At 43.5% G+C, this 26,125-nt stretch overlaps 1 protein-coding gene across 1 annotated transcript; it reads right to left on the bottom strand.

Annotated features, from left to right (window-relative positions):
* Window positions 1-9,753: 9,753 nt before the first annotated feature.
* LOC147668293 (transmembrane protein 272-like) lies at window positions 9,754-22,069 on the bottom strand. Its single transcript, XM_086948629.1, has 5 exons — window positions 21,989-22,069; window positions 21,500-21,545; window positions 15,306-15,368; window positions 12,536-12,715; window positions 9,754-10,415 (listed from the first exon to the last, which is right to left on the bottom strand). Exons 1-5 carry the CDS (start codon window positions 22,019-22,021, stop codon window positions 10,195-10,197), a joined length of 543 nt encoding a protein of 180 aa, XP_086804755.1. The 5' UTR covers window positions 22,022-22,069; the 3' UTR covers window positions 9,754-10,194.
* Between the last annotated feature and the right edge of the window lie 4,056 nt (window positions 22,070-26,125).

Below are 26,125 nucleotides of genomic sequence, written 5' to 3'. Positions count from 1 at the left end.
TAATCTTTGCATAGATCACAGGTCCCTACAAAAGGACCTGGAATCTGAGCACCCCCCTGATAGAGGTAGTTGTTCCTGAGGCGGAAGCCGGGAACTAGAGGGTTGTAATTGACGGTTGGGTGTGATTTTACCGTTGTTTTAAAATAATTTGGAGAAATGCTTGTTCTAGCGCAGAATTCGCCTTTTATGCTTCTTGTGCAATTTTTATCTTAATCATCTGCTCCAGCCCTACTTACCCCACTCGCTCTCCCAGTTGGTCAAGTACTCCCAGGCAGCCCATTTTGGGCATACCTGGACATGTGATCCCTCTCGTGGGCGCTCTTACACGGTCGCCATCTTGGGTGAGGGAGGTCGGCGGGCTAGTGATGCGCCTGACACTTGCCTCACCCTACAAATGAACCACGCCACACGTTCGCGCAGCGGGTGTGCCTCTGGTGCGCCAGAGGCAAGCCCATCTGCGCCTGTCCGCGTTAGACCGGGTCCTGGGCCCTGCATTATCTCCACTAACACTCTTCAACCTCCATTCTACTCTAGGGATTTTCTTATGTATCTCAGGCGGTCCTCTCATTCGATTTGCACTCATACTATTAGTATGACGGACCCCCTTACTCACTGTCCTAGCTGCCCCTTCCAATTTCAGGGACATGATCCCTGTCCCCCTCCAGTAGTCCCACTTAATATGGCCTTGCTTAATTGTCGCTCCCTGTCCAAACATGCCCCTGAAATTTATATTCTTCTTCAAGATGGTCACCTGGAGGTCCTGTTCCTCACGGAAACATGGCTCACACCGGATTCCAACTATGACATTGGGCGAGCCTTGCTCCCTGGCTTCCTGATTCAACGATTAGACAGACCCTCAGGGTAGGGAGGAGGAATTGCAATAATATGCAAAGACCATCTGTCCTGTCAATTTATTGACAGTCCGATCTCAGACTGCGAAAACATCCTGTTCCTCGTTCAAATCTCCCCCCTGAAATCTTTATCAGGGCTTTTTGTCTATCGTCCTCCGGGCCCATTAGGGCAATTTTGCAGCTCCCTTTTAGAAGCCTCATTCGCCCTGGCTAGTAACTTTACCATCTTAGGTGACCTAAACCTTCATTTTGACAACCCAGGCATTAAAGGGGCATCTGAGTTGCAACTTGACCTTGCAGCATTTCAACTTCACCTGCTTAACGACCAACCTACCCATTCTAAGGGCCATCTCCTTGACCCCCTTATTTCTAACATCCCGGACCTGTAGGTGCAAAACCCTGTCCCCCTTCCTTGGACAGATCATGCTCTAATTCAAGAGAAGTGCCAATTTAAGAGACAAATTGGTCCATACCAGACCCAGACACACCAATCAAGAAACCACATCGACATTGTGGAATCTTCCTCCGGTCCAGGGACACCACCCTTGCGGGAATTGCTCGGTGTGTCCCCAGACCAAGAAAACTTTATCAGTCGATATTGGCACAACACGACCTTGGGTGCTGAAACGACACACGAACTGTAACAGCGATAAAGTCATCTATCAAATCACCTGCCCTTGTACTTTGCGGACGACGCAGTCCTCCTGACACGCACACCCCAAAGGGGCTTCAAACCCTGTTAGACGCATTTCATGATTTTATGGACAGGCGCGACCTGTCCATAAATAATACAAAATCTTATGTGATGCAGGTGAAGCTACACTTAAAAAAACAGTACCCTTTTGAGGTGAACGGTATAAGGGTGCCACACTGTAAAACATTTTCCTAATTGGGTGTCCTGCTAGACCATCGGCTCAAATGAGCGGCACTTCTAAGCAAAAAAAGGGGCGAGGTGATTAGGGCAAACGCAGCACTGTTTGGATTTGCAGCTAGAATGGGTAATCGTCCAGTTGCAGCCATGCTCACAATCTATAGGGCCAAGAGTGTGTCAATACCAAGGTATGGCAGTGACATGTGGGGATATTGTGGGCTACAGGGCCTTCAGGTGACAGAAAATAATTTTTTTGAGGCAGCACTTGAGCGTCCCAAAGGGGACAGCAAAGCTGTCAGTTCACGAAGAAACAGGTATGCCACATATAAGTGATACTTTGGCCCTACTCTCCTTAACTTTTTGGCTATACTGTTGGCTCAATAATAATCTAGGCCTCACGCACAGTATACTAAGAGAGGCTTTGAGCCTTGACAACAAGATTAAGATCCCCTGGTTAAAATATTTAAAAACATGTTTTAAAAAGTTGGGACGTCCTGATCTATTTTTTAATCCAGATTCTATCACCGGGCAGGATGTCGTGTTTATAAAGCCCTCCTTTATACAATCAAAAACATGTATAATGTTTTTTTATATCAAAAAGATACAATGAAAATAAGAATTTAAAAAGAATATAAAAAGAAAAAACTATTTGATAAAATAAAACAATAATGAAAATAAATGTTTTGACAAAATAAAAGAATGATAAGATAATTATAGTTGTATAATTATATAAGTATAATTATAGTTTTCACTGTTGTATTTTCATGATTATTTAAATGCATATAAACAATATTTAATGAGAAAATATAACAGGCTTTGAGGGATATATTCAGTATTGTGTTTTTCCTAACACCTTTTTTCCCTGGCCTAGACTATTAAACAGAGGTGGTCCCTTAATTCTTGCATCAACGTCTTCCAGTGTGCCACGTCCCTTTTCAGGCGGTCTAGTTGCGGTGATAGATTCTGAACCATGAATTCTGCCTCAGTTCTGATTACCACAATGCCTAGGAATTTAAAGTGGTCATGCACCTGAAGTTGGATCCCTGCAGGGGGAGCAGGTGCTGGACAGCCCGAGAGCATATATAGGAGGGTATTGTCCCAATTATTTGATAACCCGAATATCGACACTAATAGGTGAAAAATGAGTAGGAGTCTGCTGATTGTGAAGCGGGGTCTGGTCGCATAGAGGAGAACATCATCGGCGTATAGGGAGATCTTTTCTTCCCACAAACCATCCCCCTTGCTTCCCGAAGTCACTGGATCCGCTCGGACCCATGCCCCAAGTGGATCCAGTCTTATGGTCATTTTTGAATATCACAGATGGGAGTCCATCCAGACCACCAGCACTAGAGGCATTCACATTACTGATTATGTCAGAAAGCATACCACCGTCTGAGTACTTGTAATCACTTCTACTGCAGATCTAGCCTGGAACGCAAAATATTTTTCAATTTTTTCCACCCCCAATATTGCACATATATAAAAGTGTACCAATCATTCTCACTTATCAGAGCCTCAAGAGAGGACTGCGATAAAAGGGTTACTGAGTTTACTAGCCGCCAAAAGCACTTACTATGTTTAACAACAATGGCAGATATCATTGACTGCCAATTTAACCTACAAAACTCCCTTCATTTTGTGGGCACATCATTTGTGATAGGCGATTTTTGTAGCCAACACAGCAGTTTTTTAGCTAACGTCACTAGAATTTGACTTGAAGTGACAACTACTCCTACTTACAACTCTTCTACCCACCCTGCAATCATCATCAAACCAACTGTTTTCTTTACTTCTTATACAATTGTCTGAACAAGGGACCTCCTTTACCAGTTTGATCTGGGCTACCAATTGCTTTGTTTTTGTTTAAATCTTTTTATTAGGGTTTTGCATTTGAAAGCCCCAGGTGGGGGTATTACATCAATCATATATCAGTTGTTTCACACATAGAAGGGTTACATAAAATCCACAAACATAACTCATCTTCAACATATGGATTCCACTCCGCCCGATGGGATTGTACATACTTGCTCGTGGGCTTGCATGTAACTAAACTGATTGTACAATAGTATGTCTCGTTGTGTTTTGTCCCTTGGGCTACGTACTGGCGGAGGCAGGTGTGAATGTCATCCCCGTGTGTGCCCATGTGATCCTTTACCAGATAGGCAGTTGCTAGCATTCAATGTGTATGTTGGTATCCAAACTGCTGACTGAAACTGAACTTGTAAATGTGGGGAAAACTTTTTCCTAGACCCTTAGGAGGGGAGAGCATGGAGGGCTGACGAGGGCGAGTGGATGTGGTGGGCGGAGGGTGTACGGGCCATTGGTCCAAGGGGCGGGGAGCGCAAGGGCCCTAGGGAGAGAGGGAGCATTCTGTTGGGGGTGGCGGGCAATTTCCCCAGGAAGGGCAGGCGCTTGGCATGTCACGTCCAGTCTGTCAAGGATCTCAGTCTCCTAGCATCTGATTAGGTGGATTGGGGTGTTGTGAGGAACCGCGGAACTGAGGCGGGGATGGCCTTGGTGTATCATCTATTGTTGTCTCTCGTTTAAATTGTATGAGCAGCTGTGCCCATTCTACGGAGATGGGATGTTTGCTAACAATTGCTTTGTTAACCCAGAATACCAATCCAACGCATCTTGACCCTTTTACAGGCCAAAATGCTCAAATTTCTTCATGGAAAAAGACTGCAATATATCTTCGGAAATCAGAACTCATATTCCCATATGGTAAACTACTTCAAGAGATGAGTTGATACTTGGACAGGGCAAAAAATATCTTCTCTGTACTCCAGACTAAAGGCAATCTGATCGCTAGGTCCCATGTCTAAAACTCAGAATTGTTTTACTCAATGGAGCTGGTGCACTGGAACCAGCACATATTCAATTACCAGATTACTAGTACCATGTTTGAAAGTTCTCATAGCAGGAGTATCATCATTACACTGACCATTAACAATTATCATGTTCAATCGGACTAAACGAGACAGAACCTCTGCGTCTCCTTCGCTAGGAATTTCAGGAAAAGTGCTTTCAGGAATGTGTAATGCTAATCATACCCACATCAAGCTCTTTTAAAGTTGATCTTTCATTAAAATCTCCCCCTACCACCAACACAGCATCTCAATTTTCCCACAGCATTAACCATACTCAAAAATTCACCCTCTGGCAAGGGATAAATTGTAGGAACAAACGCATCCAGACAAATCATTTGTTTTAACCCCTCGTCATTGGTGAACAAATAAATTAAACATGTGCGGGCCCATACGCAAGTAGTTTAGAGTTTCATTACCTTCTTCCCACAGCAGACAGATACCAATATGAGCAGTCCCTCTTTTTGACCTAAGGCAACAAACCCCTCCACTGCTTGGCACTCCAACAACCAGGTCTCCTGGAGGAGCAACATAGGGCAATTTGTTAAGACCTCTCTGTGTTTTCCCATTTCTATAAACAATTTAAACCCATGAATGTTCCAAATCAGGAAACGACCCGGCAGCGGATGCCTTGACCTCTACCAGTCAATTTCATCAGCCACCCCACTGCTCCAAGAAGAAAGTAAGTGATACTTGAAGTTTTTGAGGAGGTGAATCTCTGTTCTATGAGGGATACAGCCCTGGCCACACTGTCCTCTCTCTCTCTCCTAGAGAGTGGTGAGGACGATGGGACCATCTTTGATGGCTGACATCGAGATATTAATATGGAACTTTATTGTAACTTTTCTTTCTTGCAAACTGTCTCGCTCCTACCAACTCCTTCTAGCACCTATTCTCTGGCCTGCACCGGGAAGGGGGGGGGGGGGGGGGGCAAGAAAAACCTGGTTACATTTTAGTCCTCCATGTTCATTTAGAAATGTGGGAAGTTCAGTGTAAGAGCCCTCCACTGATTTCCCAGTGGGTGCACATATTGCCTCACTTCCATCACAGAGACTAATGCAATTTGTCACACAAACTGAGCCTGAGGACTCCACTATATTCTGTGTCTCCACTGAAACAAACAGTACACTGGTTAGTTCTTACCCTGCAACCTTCCTTAAACCAACCAGAGCCAAATCCTTTTGAAGAAATCTTCCTAAATCTTTTAATATTGGCAAAAGCACTTAGCAGCATGGATCTATTTAGGGGATGACAAACTTAATGCTGCATTTTCCTTTTAGAATGCATCTTTGGGAATAACAATGGTGGTGTAAATTGCCGACAAGCACCTCCTGCCTGAAATAGGGAGGAATTGTTTGTATCAACACAGGATTTTCTTTTGTCAGCCTCACTACTCCAACATAAGGGTTAGGCAAAGATCGCCCCTTCAAATGTCTTAATTCTTTGCGTATTTTTGTGTGTTTTTTCCTACGTTTGTCCCCATAAACCTTTTTGCCACCCTTGAACTTTCCTTGATTTCTTAAATGTTCCCACTTTCTTTCCCTCACCTCTCTGTGCCTTTCTTGCCCAGCTTCCCCTTAGCGGTTAGTTGTTTACACATCTTAGTTGTAGCGCTTGAAGCTTGCAGCTTGGGAGGATCTAGGAGCCTGGCTCATGAACTCTATTTCATGTGGCCTTAAACAGCTCCTATGCTTTCTACCTACCCTCCCTTCCTGAGCTCTCCTTCTCACCCCAGGTCTCAACAACATAGTGAGGCTACACTTAGATAAGACCCTTTGTTGCCCAAAAATAATACTCTTTTTTTTTAAATAAGGAAGGTACATCTAGAAACATATATCTCATAATTTATGGTGCGAGTTGATAAAGGGACCGGCTCAATAGGAGAGAAGGAGAACTAGGATCAGTGATAACACCAATTAAATCTCCTTCTAAAATCGCCTCCTTAGAACCATCCATTGGTGATTTACTAATACTTTGAGCAGTTGGATAAGCTTAACATTTCAAGTACTGTTCAAAACCAGTGCCTTTAACATTCCCTGAAAGGATGTTTGCATTAGGGAAAGGAGATTCCACATTGACAATTCTTGGGCAAAATCAGAAGCATTTCCCAGGGAATCAGTCTCGTTTGTTAGTTCATGCTTAACATGCTTATCGTCTTCAACGTCGCCGGTCCTTTTCCTGGGCCCAGTGGTCGAGTCTTGAACTCCTCGTACACGGCAGAAGAAATACAATCCTATTGACCATTATATGGCGGCTCAGACAAGGTTACACCAGACCCAACTCCTCTCCAAATTATTCGGGAGGAAGGAGTTCCTGGAAGTCTGGCTCCTAGGGCTCCGCCTTCTGATATTGGAGTTCCTCAATCAGGTCGGAGAGACTTGACGATTCATACCCCTCAGAACCTCACTGACTAAGCTGTGCTCCTGATTGTATGTGGAAATCCTGTAAAATGTCCTAAACATTGGGAGTTGTGGGTTTAGCACTAGATGTTCACTGTTAATAAAGGGCCACGCTGCCTATTTGTACAGCTAAGTTCCACTTTTCCTATTTTGCTGAGTAAACTTGTACAGACCTCACATAAGCATACAAGTGGTCCGACTAATCTCTGCCACCATACAGTTGTCGATGTCATTCTGCGTATTAATTCGTGATTATATAAGGTCTGGCACATCCATCAGTACCAAGTATGGATTGAGTTCTGCCATATTATTAAAATCAAAGGACACGGGCGTCCTGGCCTAACTCTATTGCTGTTGTCTGCAGGACTGTGGCAACATTTCTTTTCCTTTTGTACTGGCGGGTGTGAGTGGTGGAATCCCCTAATGCAGCCGACATCACATCCGGTCTCTTACAACCGCTCCTGGGGTTTTCCCTGCTCTCTGTTTAACCTGTAAAGAACATCACTGCATCAACTATGCTCATTCAAACAAGTGCACACACAAACAAGGTATATTTCCTTGCCATTGCAACCATGTCTCTCTTTCTTGTTGCACTGGTCAAATCACTGAAGAAGGTTCTAAAGACAAAACCAGCTACACTCAGGCACACTTGAGACCAATGGACAAACTATAACAATTATTCAGAACAGCATCAAGCTTACAAGTCGAGCATGATGCAACTCTGCAAGATCAACTATTATTCCAACTTCAAATGTAAATGTAATAAATAATGCTTCTACCTTATTTACATGTGATTAACCATGGTTCTTAAGAAGCTGATCACATTTTGGGTAATTCCACCACTTGAAGGCCAGTGGGGTTGTGTATGAAATGGTGATATTATAAAGGGGAGAGTACATTTATATGGTCAGTTTACCTAAAACAATATGCATTAATGGTTGTAGAAATGATCGACTTGAAAAAACGCAATGGCATATATGATACATTAGCAAGCGTTCTGCTCAGGAAGTAAAACGCCCAAGAATACAAAAGAGCATTTAAGGACAAAAATGCAACAGTTGTATTTGTTCATCCCATTCATATCTAGGTGTGAATTACTTAAAGGATACTAGTTTTCAAAAAAATTAATTTATTGAAGCACAATAACGACAACAAATAATAATCATATCTTCATATATGATTTTAAAATGTGTTCACAGTCACATTTTCTAGTAAGAGGTAGTGGGGTACTGGAAACAACTATTTGTTATGCATTTTCCTACCTCTACCCTGTCGCAAAGACGTAAGACACCTGTGATTCCATGACCCCCAAATGTTTTTAATTTTGACTTGTCACATTATGATAATATACTAAAAGGAGAAGCAAGAAATAATCACTCATATAAAATAAATACTAATACTGAATAGAGCAATGTATAACTTATAGCATTCAGCTATTCGCCTTAGAGGTATTTTATCACTTTTTATTTTATTTTATTAGAGTTCTTTATAGCGCGAACTTGAACCGAAGGAATCAGGTATCAGAGCTCTTTACATGAGCACCACTTACAGTACACAAGGACACATTAATTTCTAATGAGGTCTATTTTTATACCTTTCTTATTTGAAATACACATTCAGGCCCAGATGTACACATTTTTCACCCAGCACACCATAGCACCCAGAATATTTTCGAATGTACCAAGATTGGCTTTAAAGTGGTGTTGCTCCGGCTGACAAATCTCAAAGGGGCTGGCATCATGGTACATTTGTGAGTGTTCACAGTCTAGCATAGGGTTTATACTGGAGACTTACCACTCCAGAACGAATTCCTATGTGTAATAAACTCAGGAGGCTCCAGTGCATGGGATATGTGTTGTGCACTGCATTCCATATGGATTCAGATTATTTTTTTGAAAAAAAAGACAAATGTTACCTTGCTTGAGCCTTCTTCTACTAGGCAAAGCCTGGTCTTGCTATGCTTCATAGAGCCGGCTTTGTGTCATAACCTGTGCATGTTTGCATTGATCCACCATAGAAATACCACCTTCAAGCCACAGTTTGCAGGATCTGTAACATTCACCTTCCCATTGGAACATACCTTTTGCTCTGAATAGTAAATAGCATGCACCACTTTGTGGATTCTTGCACAGGCATAAAGCCTTAATAAACCTCAGCCTTCTTCTCTTTCCAACAAACGCTTCCATCTTACACTATTTCAAAAGTGTGCCACAATTTATTCTATTTCCAAAAGTGTTGGTTGTCTAGGATCATCATAATGATATGAAAAAAACCTTTGTTGTGAGCCGTAGCTGGTAATCTTTTATTATTTACCATGGTAGTTCTCTGGTGCACCAACTTATGCTCATTGTTGTGTGCTGTACCAGTAATTAACAAAACTACTCTAGAAAAATTATTTCCTGTGCCAATCTTGGTGAAGAGTTTACTGATTTTGTAGTCAGTAAAATAACTTGAATCTCAACACCTGTAACTTTTTTTGTGACAGGGAGCAACCTTATATAAAGCAGTATTAATCCTCCTTCAATAGGAAGAATGCAGTCCGAACTGCTGGAATACATACCCTCTAAATGGAACAACAGCAAACCCAGTAAATCTATTAGTTCTGTGTCTCTAGGATGTTCAAACACAGGTAAATTAAGAAGTGGAAAAACAGTTCATGCAGCCGCAGCCCGTGCAGGTATGTGTGGTGGGGTGGTGGGGCCGGGTTGGGTGGGATTTGACAGGTGACCACGAAAATTAAATAAAGAATTAATTTTCCCTTGTCTTCATCTGTCGAAATACCCCTCCTCCCCCACCCGATCCTAGCGCTCTTACCTGAACGGGCCGCGGCTGAGTTCATGCCATGTTTTCTGTTGGAGCTATACATGCTTGTCAGTGACACTCTCTCAGAGTCACGTTTTACCTTTGACCCCTAAATGTGTCCTGCTTTTGTGCCAAATCAGGATTCACTACACCTTTGGTTATCATGTGGTGCTTATTGTTACATAATGTGCCTAATAATAGGGTTTGGCCATCATCCTCGTGTCTAGGTGATGTGTCAGTGAGAAGGAAGGTTGGTCCATAATTGTCAGTGCAACAAAAATCATCTATTAGCAATTGTGAATTTACAAAATATTCAATTTCTTTCTTGAGTCAACGTTGTGCAAATAGTCCATGGAACTGCAAGTTTTCTAACAAAATGTAAGGATTTTGGGGCCTTAAGTTCATCATTTAGTAACACAGGAAACACAAGAGGAGCACTTAGAACAAAGACAGCAAGAGGAACAAGAAGAACAAGCGAGGAAAGAGGAGAAAAGTTTGACAATGATCGCGGGGAGGGACAGCGCCAGGACGATCCACTGGATGATCAAGATGGAGAATGTAAATAGGTAAACGGTTCTGTTGCAGTTCGTGTAGTTGGGGTACAGCGGGAAAGTCCAGACGCTCCCTGTTGAGTGAAAAATCAGAGATTCATCATATCCTCAACACTGATCTCAGATCCTTGCCGACACATTTTTAAAATAATCCTACCTTTTTGACTAACCCATATTTCCACAAAATCCATGAGTGCAACAGCCACCATGTGTCACTTAAAACTCTACTTATGTGTATAACTCTCTTTTCCTGGCATAAGATGTAATCTCCAGAAGGTACATTGATACCAATGATAAAACTATGAATCTTTCAGTTAAACAGTTCAATAATTTAAGATTGAAGACAGTGTGTATTCAATTTACATGAAAAAATGTGACCAAAGACCTCTAACGCATGAGGGGGGGATTTGAGGACAGTAACATTAAATATTACGAAATATACGTGTAACATTTCACTTTAAATATTTATCATGGAAAAAACAGAAAGCATCAGGATGTATTTAGATAGCGTAATCTTTTTGGCAAAGAAGTTATTCGCAATCAGGAAGTCCCAGGAGGCAGTCATGGGGTGGCTACAGTAAAACTGGTTGCACCTAAGCAGTACTAAGTGAGATGTGTGTCAGATTAAAGAAAATCTCTCCGAAGTCCTTCTTCAGGTGTTTTCACTCACTCGGGGCAATCTCTGACCCCACTTATAAAAGTTCGAAACTTTAAGGTTATTTTTTATGTTAAAATGGCTTTTTATCAGTGGTGAGTAAAGTAAGGCTCCGTTTGAAATACCTTTTGAGTAGGATACCTCGTTTTTTCCTTTATCGTAGAGCTCGGCCTACTACTGATGGTAAACTCCAGTTTATGATTTAAAATAGAATTGCCATCTCCGTGCTGGAAAAGCTGCTTGGAAACTTCAGTCAGTATGGTAGAGACCTAGTCCAATTGTTTTGAGAAAACAAACTCACTCTAGCCCAGTAGATCACGTTGGCTTAACACGCCACAATCTGCATCTCATGATAAATAATGTACTTTTCAACTGTTAAATCTGGCTTGCCAAAATTTTATGAACGGTGTGGACTATATGGCCCCTGGTAATTAGTGAGTGCTGTAAACTCTATACAACTCAGAACTCCGCCTCTTGCGCAAACTCTGACTCGCTCACCGCCAGGGCCTGCGGAGGAACTACACGTTTTGTGCTTATGTTTGAGTTGTGATTGAGGCTGGGTTCCTCCATTCCAGTGAAGGCATAAGTAAATATGTACCTATCTGCCTTTATAGATTATTGAATATTTACTGAATGAGGGTGCCAAGATTCGAGAAACAGACAGGTGCCAAACTCCACTGCCCTTATCTCTACGAAAAAACGGAAACTCTTCACCTTCTCCATTTACTTCTTTCCCTACCCAATATCCCCTCCTGGCCAATCCACAGCACCTCCTATAAATGTATGCAGATCTCAAAGATTTTTCTGCTATGGATTTTACCTGCCCACCCCCAATTTGTAAGTTAACCAGACCTTTTTTTAAAGCTGCATCAGTCAGTACAAAATATCTGCCCATGTAAAGCACTGCGATAGCCTCTGGGTCTACATAAACCCTATGTAAATAACGTCAATAAAATGCAAATAATAAGAGATCTGGAAGCATGAAAATACAGGTATTTGGAATCAATATATGGAACAACATGCCACGGGAAATTTGACTTGGGACACATATATCATATTTTAAACGATGCTTCAAAAAATTACATCCAGCTCAATTTTAGCAACCACTTTAAGTGCTCTTAAATAAAAAGTACACAATGAATCAGAGTTTTTTACTCATATATAGAATGTATCACTTTTCTTACCTTGCCCAAACATTTTAATCCTGGTGGGTATTTTATGTTGTGATGTTAATAAATAGCACAACTAGCCATTCAGAAACAGGAGCCTATCAGTTCACTTTATCTGTAAGTATATTGATAATGATAATCAATATACCCACCTGTTCATGCTCATGCACTATCTTGTAAATGACTTGTTGTGCTGTGTGCTCTCATTTTGAAGCCATTTCTTCATCCACCATCTTATGGATGGCACTTTGTGTTTATAAATTATCATGCAAATGGACTGCTAATTTCATTAGTAATCTTATGATTGATAGCTTCCAATTGTTTAATAATACCCGTCCCTAGAACTGTACGACATAAGTAAAGGTATTACCTGTGATAAGCCAAGCAAACCAAAAGAGGCTCAACAGTGCAAGGATGCCATAGACAAGCTTATTTGGCCTCAGTCCAGCCACAATAGATAGGAGGGACATGACGATGACAGTGACGCCATTGACGATGAGGTAGATAGGGATGAAGCGTTGCGCTGGGCATTGTTGCAGATAAACAGAACCTGTGAGTATGAAAACAACAGATCAGTGAAACATCTACATTAGGTGTTGCATTACAGAGCAATTAAAAATTGCCAAATAAATCAAAAGTAGGGTGGCTGATATTTAGTTTGATCTTCTACCAGGAAATAACACATTGCCAGATACTCCAGACTCACCTGATAGAAGGAACAAGTCTTATTATAGCCCTATAGCCCGCCGTAGAGGGCTATACCTGCTATTAAAGGCCCTCTCCAGCTTTAAAGGCCAGAGCAGAAGGCAAGTGCCTTTAACAAGGGAGAGGGACTTTGATAGCCAGTATAGCCCAGCTACGAAGGGCTATAAGGCTATTAGAACATTCTGCCACTAGAGGGCAGAATGTTCTAACAAAAAAAAAACCTTTTGGGAGCGTGAGGGGATTGGAATCCCCTCAGGCTTCCTGAAGCCTTTGTGAAACATTGGAATGTTGGAGCTCCAGGCTTATACCAGCCATCATAAGCCCAGAGCACCCCATTGTTTTCAATGGAGCTCCCAACATTCCAATGTTCTAATAAACTGTATATAATGCAGACAGTATGGCCTCAGACCTCCAAGACAATAAGCATATTCCTGGACAAAACCATGCTGGGATTTGCAGTTGTGTGGTTTGTTGATGAAAGACTATGGACCTCCTTGCAAGTTAGGTCAGTTAAGGCATTTACCACACTTGGTAATGCCATTATCCACGGATGAGGTTTTTACCACCCCAGTTATGGTAAATGCCACCTCTTCCTAGTTTTCATCCTGCAACGGAGACGTAACATGGCACAATATTATGGTAGCACAACAAATTCTGGTTTGCTTGAGTTTCAGTTCAGGGGGGACCTGTCTTGGCATTTCGGACTGGACTGTTCCTATTGGATTGCATATAGCTGGGTCTAAACTGAATCGGCATTGTGTGCAAAATAACGAAGGATTGGGATGCAGCCTGAGTGATTACAGTGCCTGATATCAATTCAAGCATTCCATTCAGCACTGTTTTGTATGCACACAAAATTCCACATAATTTGGCATTTCTAAAGGCATTTTCCTTAATTTATTCCATTAGGGAAAACTGTGAGGGTATGTTTAAAACATACACAGGATCCCCATCCCTTAGTTTACACAGGATCAGAATTTAGCAATGAACTTGAAATGGGGGCCTAAAGCAGTTTGGCTTAAAACATATGATTTAAGACACCTTCTGACTTGACTCTGGTTTTCCTTTTAGACCACCTGTGCCTTGTCACCTTCTTTTTCTCATTCTTTTCTCCTCCCTTTCTCCAATCCTCATCCCCACCTTTGCTTTGTTCTTTTGCTCTCATTCTAGCCCTCTTCCAATCAATCATTTCTATTGGACCCTCTCTTTCTCTTTCTTTCTCTCCCTGTCTTTCACTCTCTCCTCTCACTCACATTCTCACTCTCTCTTTCAACCGCTCAGTTTCATGTTCTAGCGAACTCTTTCAATCTATTATTTTAATTGTTTTTAAAAGCTTTTCTTATAACTAATCGGATCATTTTGGGATCACATGACAATCCATGACTCACACTACAGCCTCAATGATAAGTTGTGAGGCATTATATAACACCTGCAGTCACACCTCAGAGCTCTCACAAAAATATGACACGAAGAGCTCATGCTTATCAGCAGAGTCATAACAAGAATGTCAATGAAATCCTATCCTTTGAAAATTGTAGAGTCTAGGCTTAGGTTGGTTGAATCTAAACACAGAAACCAACGTGATTCCCTTCCGATGAGTTACCTGCAACACTTTCAAGAGCTGAGGTGAGTCACATCCTGAATATTGGCAGAGGTTCCCTCAACCTCTTGCCTCTGGATTACAGTTGGGGAGGTGAGAACTATTTTTAAGAGACACTCAATTAATTCACTATGACAGCTCTCTTTAGGCTATGGGGAAACATTTAAGTCCCTCCCGGCTACTCATATATTTGTCTCAGTGCATTTTGGTGCTTGCAGTTCTGTTCTTGCAAAAGAAAAAAAAAGTGCTGACGGGCGAGTCTCATTGGGGTTTTGGCCAAAAGAGGTATTTAAAAAAGAACTATCCAAAGATGTTATTTGGGCCTGTTTCCAACAGAGACTACTTTACATGTATACATGTATTTATTGAGTTTCAAAACACAGCAAATGGCCAACAGTCAAGAGATATCTCCTTTATATGGTGAAATTAAGAATGCCTTAGTTGGTGGAGAGTTTGGGGTGGGCCAGTCGCTAGAGATAACCCCTTGGTGGGGTGTAGAATGGACTTAATGATTACCACAAACCAAAGTGTCACAGCAGTTTGTCTCTAGTTCTAATAAAATCTTTCTTAAAAGAGATGGACAAAGATCGACCATTTCCTAGTTTATGAGGGAGAGCCCAAATCACATGTCGTACACCAAATAAGGCATTCATTGCCAACAGGTTATAAGTATGTATCCATTCAGCATAAAAGAATCTTTCGAGGGGTGGTATCTCCTAATCTCATGAGGTGAACTGGAAAAAGGGATGAAAAGAGGATAGAAAAAGGGATGCATATTTCAGGGTGGAGGGGAGACGAAAGAGTACAAGGAGGCAATGAGATCCTTTGATCTTACCAATGACAATTTCAGCGATGCTCAGTGCTATCCAAACAAGTGACATTAGACCAAGAAGCCATTCTGAAAAAGATGAAAACATATCAGTCTCTGAAATGCCTACTGCTGCTCATCTGTGATACTAAAGGTAGAAGCTACTTAGAAAAGTTAAATAAACAAAAAACAACTTTCAGATTAAACATTCAGTCCCTAACCACCTCACCTTCTCGCCAACAACATGTTAGCATCAAAAACAGAGCTGATTTAACCCCTTCGCTGCTGGCCCGTTTCCGCCGCTGTGCAGTAAACAAAAGAACAGGGCGGGGCCGTGACGAACCCCAGCCGTCATCAGCACACGAGCACCGTGGAGCGTGACGGCTGGGGTTCGTCACCAGCATGCAAGGGGTTAAAGGCCACCCGGACCCCACTTATTTCTATAATTGTCATCTCTTCCTGTCTTATAATTCTCAGCTCTTTACTTCTTGTAATTCTCAGCGAAACATGTTTCAAGTCACACAGCAAGTGATTTTTCTTTTTAGTTCATTTCAAACCTATTTTTGCATATTTATTGCTCTTTCCTATTTTAAACAGTGAATTATAATTTCTAATTGCAAAATAAATTCATACCATACTGTTACTCTACTTTGTGAGTTAAGAACTCATAAAAAAAAAAATCGCCAGTACACGTTTCAATCTAGGTTTCATTACCTGTGTACTCTTTGAAGGCAAGTCTAGGCATCCGACTCAATTTGTGCCGTTTGTTCTAAGAATATATCGAAGGAAACCCCAGATCACTCTTCTATGTTGTTACTGAATCGCAAAATTGGTTTGCGATTCAGTATGTGGAAGGGGAGTTGGGCATCCCTTCCAAATAGCGTCACAGGGGTATGTAATAATGTTTCGGGATCAAATTTCGTTCACAAAACATAAATATTGTACCACCAATTCAAAGTTGGTAGCAGCCTATTCAAAATTTGAATGGATACTATGGGACCACTTTCCCTTTGTGAACGTGATACAAATATTTTTTTAAGAGCCGGCATAGGTCCCATAGACCATTGCGTACTTTAAAAAAATGAATTTTAAGTGTTTCATTTTTTTCTTTTGCAACATTCCATTTTTCATGAAGTTAATTGGCTGCATTTCAAAGAAAAAAGTGTTGAGTTAATCAAAAGCAATCACAGACAAGGTGGTCTGCGGACCCTAGCAGGGCACCATCGCTGTGATGGCTATCATTCCTAATGGGTCGCAAAGTGTGGCCTATCTCATTAATATTTATGAGGTGGGTCAGTTTACGACCCATTAAGAATCGTTAATTGAACTCAACAAGTTTCATACCTTAGGAATAGTGGGGCATATTACCAAGCAATAGAGATAATTATCGCTATTGCTTGGTTAGAGACAATAAATTACCGCTGAGCTGCGGCGAATTTTATCGCAGATAAACCTTGGTATTACCAAGGTTTATCGCAAATGCGATAAAAATCGGCCGCAATGCATGAATATCGCTGAAAAGTCAGTGATATTCATGCATTACCGAGCTAATGCTCTTAGCCATGTTATCCACCTCCCATTGGATAACATGGCTAAGAACTGCTCAGTGAATGTAGGGGGGGGTTGCTGCACTTTCTTGATTGGAACTTGGGGCGTTTGTTCGATATGTGTGCAGTGCTGGTATATAGCCTGCAAACTATGAAATATCATGTGTATATGGCCTGGTAATGAACCAGGACAACAGTACGCACTACTCAGTTTGATTTGAACATTAGTACATTTTTTTAATTTTTTCAGTACAGTCAACAAAAAATATCATTGCATTCATTTTCAATTTTCATTTGTTACGAAACATATTCTTTGACTTCAGAATATCATTTACAAGCATAATTCATACAGTTCAATATTATTGCATTTCATCTACACCCAATGCATTTCGGGGCGAGAGCCCCTTCGTCAGGGGTCTGTATGTAAAAAAAGAGAGAGAAAGGAATCTTATTACTAATGATGCATAAATATCTAGGGACTTAATCTCTGTGTTATGTACGCTCCTTACCGCTGATGAAACAAGGTGTATGGGTTGTGATAATCCGGGTGGTTTTTAAGATAACCTAAGCAAAAGAAAAGTTAAGGTCTTGTTTTAGGTACAAAATGTTTGTTAACCTTATTAAACAGTAGTTTTCTTTGTAAAATACCGTGTTACCTGTATGATTAACTGCTTAGAGTCTATAAAGAAAGAAAAATGGTAGGAGAATGTCAAAGGAGACTCGAGCACATACAGCTATTAGTTTGAGTGCTAAAAATAATATTAGATGGTGCTCACCTTATTTATATTCTCATTTAATCGAGAGCCTATGTAGAAGAAGAAAAGATTGCCATCTGTTACGTATAATACGGAGATATGCGTTTAACTAGTGATTCTAGGATGTTAAAAAATAAGGTTTACCTGTGAGTCTTATGTGAACGATGTCAGACTCATCTTGTGCTTTAAGTTCGGGCAGATCTGTCAACGGAATGATATATTATCAGACGCTGGCCAGCGTGTTAAGATTCGAGTTAATAAGCGAGAAAGGGGGATCTTAACAATCCTTACCGGAGCGAGATTCTGTAGTAACCCGTCGCAGCGTCTGTTTCTGAATGTTTGTGTGCAAGCGCATAGTCCGTCGTTTGTTATAATAGGGGCTCCATGCGTAGCTACTGAAAACGGACTCGCGCTATACTCGAGCATTAACCACTATTGTAAAAGAAGATATATAGAGCTCTGTACGTGACAATTATGTATTTTAAGCATTTGTGATATGAACTTAGAAGGAATATGAGTCTAAAATAGCGAGTGAAATATTTGACTATATCCGACGTCGTAAAAGTGGTCGCCATCTTTGAATGGTCGAAGGACGATTTTTTCTAATGCGCAATTTGTTGGTTAGCGGATTTACTTATAGATTCCGTGTATTACGAACAATAAACAGTGAAAGGTTTCGAATCATGTTATCTCCCTGAAAAACTGCCAATGTTGAGATGTTTAAGAAAAAGAAAAAGAGATTGTGAAAATGAAAACATATGTTATCCGGTATTCATTTTAAATGCATGTTATTTTGGTCTTGAAGATAATGGCTTGTGCATTTCTTATCTGTTTATTGTACTTAGTGATATGTTCTGGTGATATACATTGTGGGTTTCCAATGATAAGATTTTCCTGCCTATTTCCATTCTATTTTGTCTTATGTTATAAAAAGACTCTGCATTATTATACATATTTGTATAGGCATGGCAACACAAGCGTGTGATGTAAAGTGTTGTTGTGTATACCTTGTGGTGTATATCTTTTGAGAATCATTAAGTTTAAAAAGTTGTCTGTGTAAAGCGGACTTAAGAAGTGTAAGTTTCTATAGAAAGCAAATGAGATCCAGCTTGTCATTTAACCCATTTGGGGTAAGGGTTTGAAGCTTGCGTATCCAGATTGTCTCTCTTTGAAGGAGAATTTTAGCATTGTCTATCCCTAGCCTTTGTGGAATCATTTCTATGATTTGGAATCTTAATTGGGCTATGGAGTGCCCAGATTCAATACAGTGTTTTGCCTGGGGTGCTGTTAGATTTTTGTTGCGGATACGGCTTTTGTGTTCCGTCAGTCTATATTTCATTAGTAATAAGATTCCTTTTTTTACATACAGACCCCTGACGAAGGGGCTATCGCCCCAAAATGCATTGGGTGTAGATGAAATGCAATAATATTGAACTGTATGAATTATGCTTGTAAATGATATTCTGAAGTCAAAGAATATGTTTCGTAACAAATGAAAATTGAAAATGAATGCAATGATATTTTTTGTTGACTGTACTGAAAAAATTAAAAAAATGTACTAATGTTCAAATCAAACTGAGTAGTGCGTACTGGTGTCCTGGTTCACTACCAGGCAATATACACATAAGAACTGCTCAGGGCAGGTGTTAGCTTTTGGAGATATTCGCGCTTAGAGCGAATATCTCCATAGGTTGGTAATAGGAAATAGCGATGTTAGCGACTGTTTCCAGTCGCTAACATCTTGGCACGCCCACTTTGCATGTCATTAGTGATAAATATCACTGACATGCAAAGTGGGTCCCAAGATGGTCGCTATCTCCTACTAGCTGTCGCTAACTGGTGTTAGCGACAGCTAGGTAATAGGGAGATAATTTTATCTCCGCTTTCTTGGCTTTTAAAGTCAAAAAGGCAGAGATAAACCCCCTTGATAATATGCCCCAGTGTTTTCCTAACTAATTAGGAAATCACTATTGGACTCCACCATCACCCCATGAAGGCAATTATCCATACAACCACATACATCAGTGTGACCACAGCAGGGCTTCTCTGTGGCTCCCGCCCCCATTATGCATTAAGTTAAAAACTTTTGTATCATTTAGTAGGTGATCTATTCAGGCAAATCTAGCTAACCAGCTCAAAACAACCTTCTTTCCAGGCCCCAGCCTCAACAAATAACTTCTGTAAATCATTGATTGAATACTAACACCCTAAGCAGTGGTATCCATTCACATAGAAGAAGTAGTGTCTGAGGGACAGATTCCACTTTGGGAATGTGGGCTATTGGGAACGAGGAGCTGCCAGAGTTCCAAGGCACTGCTGCAGGCACCCAGCAAGGCATTTGCCAAATGCATACTCTACGTTTTGATTGCAGCTCCTGTTCCTTTTTAGCGCAGGAAGTGGATTGATAAAATAAAATGTTTTTTAACTCCATGCGCGCTAGCGGAATTCCGCTCCTGCGCTGAGTTTTTGTAAATCGCACTTTACGTGACGAGCTGGGCTCGTTATCAGCGTGCGAGGAGGTTACGCCATGACGAGCCCAGCTCGTCATCAGCGTGGAAGGGGTTAAGAAAGTAAAGACAGGGATGAGGTCCTCTGCCTCTTGCCCTCCTTCATTCCTACCATTCTGCGCCATTCACAGACAGAAACCTGCCCCATTGATGTTAATAGGACAGGATTCTGAAATCCTTCTGAATGTTCATTTTGTGCTCAAGAGTAATATATCGAAAACAAAGTCGAAAACGAAGGTACGGTAACAAGGTGTTCGGTGTGTTCCATCACCAACTGCTTTGCAATTCAGCCCATAGTAAATCTGGGCCTGTATAACAAATATGGTGGCTTTCCCTCTTTTTAGAATGGTGCACCTTTAACTCCTTCGATGCTTGTGAAGGAACCATTCCGTCATCAGTCACGGTTGAGCTGTGCTGATGACGGAATGGTTCCGTCACGACCACACCCAGTTAAGGAATGTTCAGCACGGGAGGGAAATCCGGGCAGCATCCAAGGTGTTAAAAAGATGCGCCATGCGCAAACAGGAAAAGCGGGCAATATTACCATGAATGCTCTGCCCCAAGGCAGCCGTGAACTAGTGCTGCCTTGGGGGCAGCGCATCCAAGAGAAGTAAAACACAGCTGCTTCCAAGCCGCTCCGTGTTTCACTTTGCAGGTGGCACCCGCTTGCACTTTCAAGAGGGGTGAGAGATCCCCTTGCAGGTTGGTGCAGTGAGTGACTACAAGGGGATGTCTGTGAGGTCCATGAGACCCCCTTTCTCCCCACTAGAAGGCTGCCTTTAAAAGGCATCTCCGAAAGTCATTTTTGCCTCTTGTCTGCGTCCAAAATAGGGTGCAGGCGCAGAGGCAAAGTGATTCCCTCATTTGCATGGATTCACGCCTCCGTACACATGAGGAAACACCCTCTGATTATAGTGCTGGTGTTCAATGTGTGCCAGAGCTATCTGTGATACATAATGGGCCGCAGAAGCATCTGATGCTCCTTCTGTAATACCATAGTGTCCCGGGTGCACCAAGCTGGCACACAAGCCCTTTGCACCCCTGAGGCACTCTGTGTAATACTGCTCCATGTCCCCAAAACCACAGGGACCGTGGAGACTGCAATGGCCGGTCAGCTGTGAAGATGTTTGTGCCGCATGGTATGTCAAGGCATGAATGGAGATGAGGGTGGAGACTCCATCAGTGATCCTTTCATGGAAAAGCTCAGCAGTGACTACGCATAAAGGTGGCACTAATTCATGTGCATTTGTGAGAAAAGCAGTGACAGGAGACTTATTTTTCCGAATAGAAGGATTTCCATTTCCAGAGAAACTCAACCATCAAACACCAAGAAATGTCCAACACCAAGAAAGCCCCAAAATGAAATGATAACCTTAGTTAATTGAAATGCAGTAAATTAACCAAATACTCACTGAAACACTGAGCGGCACAGCAACAGCAACTCTTGACTGATGTATCCTGTGCAAACATAAGACAGTGATTGCATTAGAACTGGGATCAAGCTTGGTATTTAGCAGCTTTGGGTCTGCTTTGTACTAGCAGTGAGCTGTGATAGGCGTGCCTTCATGCTGCCTTTAACCATGAAGAGTCACTACTGAAATGCGCTATGAAGCCTCAATAAGGGTGCGCTATACAAACGCTAGTTAAAAATAACAGTAAAGAACAAGATGAATTTGCAACTGAGATATCTGTGTGTGATCATTCTGTACCATAGGTCCTCTTTGTATTTCATAGTGGCATTTGTGAGCATCACATCTGCCCTTGCACAGCCAAGAAAGAATGTTGTAGATGTGAAAGAGAACCACACTTCCAATCTTCTCTTTCAAGTATACTAGAAGCCCTTATTGATTCCATATTGATACTTTTTGATGTTTCTACGTTTTTTACATCTGTCCATTTACCTGGCAGTCCTGATGCACTCTGTCTTGGGCCATGCCTCTGTTGTCTGTCGGCTTTCTTCGGATTCTGTCCCACGGCACACCAGGGATGTCCTTATGAGCCAATGATTGACCGTTTTTCTTGTTGGCCGACCTGCAGAAAAGTTAAGATTAATAAATTTGATAATCCCAAATGCACAACTTTGCTTGACAGTTTAGCTCAACTCCACTCTTTTTTCCTTTTGATCTCCCTTGCCATCTCACTCCTGAGTGCCTTGAACTCTCTTTCTTTGTTGTCAGTGCTTCTTTCCCTGTTTTATGCTGCATTCTGCCTTTTTCTTTCACTCCTTAGCTTGCTTTACCTTTCTTGCTCACTTTTCCTTTGACTTGTATGTCAGAATATTGACCAAAGAACTATCAACTACCAAAATATTGTGGAGGTAGGTTCCAGGGAGGAGGTAGAAAATGAAAATACCTCCACTTTAACCGTAACTCTGATCACACCCAGCATGCCAAGTGAGCAAACATTCCCTTCAGTTAATGTTGTTTAGCTTCTCATCCTCCTTCCATCAATTCATACATTTATGCTTTACCCATTCAAATATTAATTCAATCATTCATCCATCCTTCCTTCCTTTCCTATTGATCCTTACAATCTTCCCCATCTGCCCAGTCTTTATCCTTCCCGCTGTTCACCCTTTTATCTGTTGACCATTTCACTCTTCCATCTATCCTTGTGCTCTTCCATCTTCCCACTCTTTCATGCTTCGATCAATCAATCAATCAATCAATTAATCAATCAGAGTACTTGTAAAGCGCGCTACTTACCCGTGGGGGTCCCAAGGCGCTGAGGGAGGGGGGGGGGGGGGGGGTGCTGCTACTGCTCGAAGAGCCAGGTCTTGAGGAGTCTTCTGAAGGCGAGTAGGTCTTGGGTCTGCCGTATGTGGGTAGGGAGGGTGTTCCACGCCTTGGCGGCGAGCAAGCAGAAGCATCTGCCACCGAAGGTTGTTCGTTGGATGCGGGGGACAGCAGACAGGGCGAGGCTGGCGGAGCGGAGCTGGCGGGTGGGGTTGTGGAAGCTGAGTCTGCTGTTCAGGTAGGCTGGTCCGGCGCTGTGGAGTGCTTTGTGGGGGAGGAGCAGAAGGGGATCCTCTTGTCGACGGGGTGCCAGTGTAGGTCTCTCAGGTGGGGGGTGATGTGGCTGGGACGTTGACGGTCAGTCGGGCGGAGGTGTTTTGGATGCGTTGTAGTCGTTGTAGGTGTCTGGCTGGGATTCCTGGGTAGAGTGCGTTGCTGTAGTCTAGTCCGCTGCAGACGAGGGTCTGTGTCACCATTCTTCTTGTTTCGGTCGAGATCCACTTGTAGATCCTGCGGAGCATGTGGAGGGTGTTGTAGCAGGAGGAGGAGACAGCGTTGACCTGCTTAGACATGGAGAGGTAGTAGTCGAGGATGAATCCTAGATTGCGTGCATGGTCGGTGGGTGTTGGTGCTGTTCCCAGTGTGGTCGGCCACCAGGAGTCATCCCAGGCTGAGGGGGTGAGTCAGAGGATGAGGACCTCCATCTTGTCCGAGTTCAGCTTCAGACGGCTGCTCCTCATCCAGTAGGCGATGGCCTTCATTCCCTCGTGAAGCTTGGTTTTGGCGGTGTGTGGGTCCTTGGTGAGGGAGAGGATGAGCTGGGTGTCGTCGGCGTAGGAGATGATGTTGAGGTCATGATGGCGGGCCACTTGTGTGAGGGGGGCCATGTAGACGTTGAACAGCGTCGGGCTGAGGCATGAGCCCTGGGGGACGCCGCAGATGATGTAGGTGGCTTCGGATCAGAAGGGTGGGAGGAGGACGCTCTGAGTTCTGCCGGATAGGAAGGAAGTGGTCCAGTCAAGAGCCTTCTCTTGGATTCCAGCTTCTAGGAGGCGTGTCTTTAGAGTGCGATGGCAGACCATGTCGAAGGCGGCTGACAGGTCCAGGAGAATGAGGGCTGATGTTTCTAGTTTGCGCCTGATGTCGTCTGTGGCGGCGATGAGGGCAGACTTGGTGCTGTGGTTTCATCTGAATCTGGACTGGGACGGGTCCAAGATGTTGTTGTCTTCCAGGTGGGGGGCCAGTTGTATGTTGACGATTTTCTCGATGACCTTTGCCGGGAATGGGAGCAGGGAGGTGGCCGAAAGTTCTTGAGGTCCTTGGGGTCCGCTTTGGGCTTCTGTAGGAGGGCATTGATTTTGGCAGGCTTCCAGCTTTCCGGGAATGTCGTTGTTTCGAAGGAGATATTGATGACCTTCCTTAGTTGTTCTGAGGGTGGGATGTCGTTGGCGTTGGCGCTGGAGTTGGAGAGTTCCTTTACGAGGCTGAAGAGGCTGAAGAGCTCTTTGCTGTTGTTGTGTGCGCTTTTATTTAAGCAGTCTTTGAAGGAGGATCTCTTACCTAATCTGATGAGGTGGTGGTGTCTGCGGGTGTTGGCCTTGTGGGCTGCGTGGTTGTCCGGTGTGCATCGTGGAGCCATGTCTTCTCCAGTTTCCGACATGCACGTTTTGAGGTCTGGAGCGCGTTGGTGAACCATGTGGCTCTCTTGTTGGCGTGGCTGTTGGAGGGTTTCGTGAGCGGGGCGAGGGTGTTGGCGCAGTCGTCGATCCACTGTCTGAGGTTTCGGGCTGCGGCGTCTGGGTTGGTGGGGTCGGTGGGTGGGTTCTTGGGGAGGGAGGTGATCAGCTGGTCTTCGGTGACTGCTCCAGCAGCGGCGAGGCAGCTGTTGGGTTTAGTGGTGCGTGGATGGTTTCTCGAAGGTGAAATGGATGCAGCGGTGGTGTGTCCAGTGGAGTTCGGTGGTGTGGTTGAAAGCGACGTGGGAGCCTGTGGAGAAGTGGCCTGCGTGGGTGGCGACCTTGTGGGTGGACTCGTGGACGACGGCTATTCCTCCTCCGATTCGTTGGCGCTATCCCTGCTGGATGGCTATAGCTATGTCGGGCGCCGAGAAGTCGTTCCACCAGGTCTCGGTCAGGAAGGCCACGTCTGGGGCGGAGGTGTCGAGCAGATCCAAGAGCTCGACGGCGTGTTTGCCTGCGGAGCGGGTGTTGAGTATGAAGCGGAGGTGGTTGGGTCCAGTCCTTGGTGGTTTTGTGGTTCTGTCGCAGGTGAAGCTGCAGGTGTGGCAGGAGAAGGGCCCATGGGTCAGTTTCGGGGCGGCCTGGAAGCAGGTGTGGTTTCAGCCGGCATTGAGTGCGTGGAGGGTGCTGGCGTCGTAGTGGATTCTGGTGTCGTGGCGTTCGTGTGGTCCTGGGATTCTGGCGCTGGGCACGGTCCAGGCGCGGATGGGCTCAGACGGGCTTGACTTAGGCCCGCCTTGAGCGCGCCTGCGGCACGCCCGCTGCGCGCGTCCGCTGCGCTGCCGCTTCTCGGCCTGCAAATGAGGTGGCTTGGGAGGGAGGAGCAGCTGGGAGGCGGGAGCGGGGAGGCGAAACGGTATGCAGAAGGGCGGGGCCGTGGGGAAGCAGCGCCAGGAACGTGCCGGATCGGGAGCGGCGGGGGGCGGGGGGAACTGGTGCACAGGGCAGAGGGGAAGGGAAAAAAATAAACCAGGAAACAAGGAGGCAGCAAGGAGGCAGGAACCAGGCGGTCAGATGACGAGCAGCGGCGTGGGGGCATCCTGCCTGCAAGCAGGGTCAAAGGTCGCTCATTCAGTGTTTCACCCTTCCATCCTCAAAGGTCGATCCATTCAGTGTTTCACCCTTCCATCCTACTTTTCACCTTTTCTTCATTATATCTTTCGACATTTACTTCCATTCTTGCAACCTTCCTTTGACCACCAGCTCTTTCCTCTTTCTTTCCATCTACCCATGCTTATGTCTGTCATCTCATCCTTATTTTGTTCTTCCTTACTACAAACAGTGGAAAAGCTGATAGCTCCCCTACGTCGCTATCTAGGAGCCCGCCAGTATAAGATAGCCTGGAGGATCTGTGGAGTAGATACGTCCTCTGTTAAAGTTTCTCTTAAGGCAAGTATCTCGAGAGAATTTGGCACATTCGGAGCAGAATCCTTCTCTGTCCCTACTTCAACCCACCTAGGCCTCTGACTGGTCAGACACAAATGTACTTTGATGTATGGCACGGTTTTATTGTATTACTTAACTTGTGCTATTTTTGAGTACGTAATCCATCCATTTTAAATGA

The sequence above is a fragment of the Lissotriton vulgaris genome, unplaced genomic scaffold (assembly GCF_964263255.1).
Source record: "Lissotriton vulgaris unplaced genomic scaffold, aLisVul1.2 SCAFFOLD_1140, whole genome shotgun sequence".
NCBI lineage: Eukaryota > Metazoa > Chordata > Amphibia > Caudata > Salamandridae > Lissotriton > Lissotriton vulgaris.
The sequence above is the reverse complement of the archived record's forward strand: the minus strand, read 5'-3'. Positions and strand labels throughout refer to the sequence as shown.

Excerpts from the sequence above, each read along its gene's own strand:
- LOC147668293 (XM_086948629.1), bottom strand. The coding sequence starts at position 22,021 with ATGGCCCAAGACAGAGTGCATCAGGACTGCCAG. Across the intron at positions 12,716-15,305 it reads CATCGCTGAAATTGTCATTG|GTTCTGTTTATCTGCAACAA; the intron begins GTAAGATCAAAG and ends TCATACTCACAG. Across the intron at positions 10,416-12,535 it reads GTTTGCTTGGCTTATCACAG|GGAGCGTCTGGACTTTCCCG; the intron begins GTAATACCTTTA and ends TTCACTCAACAG.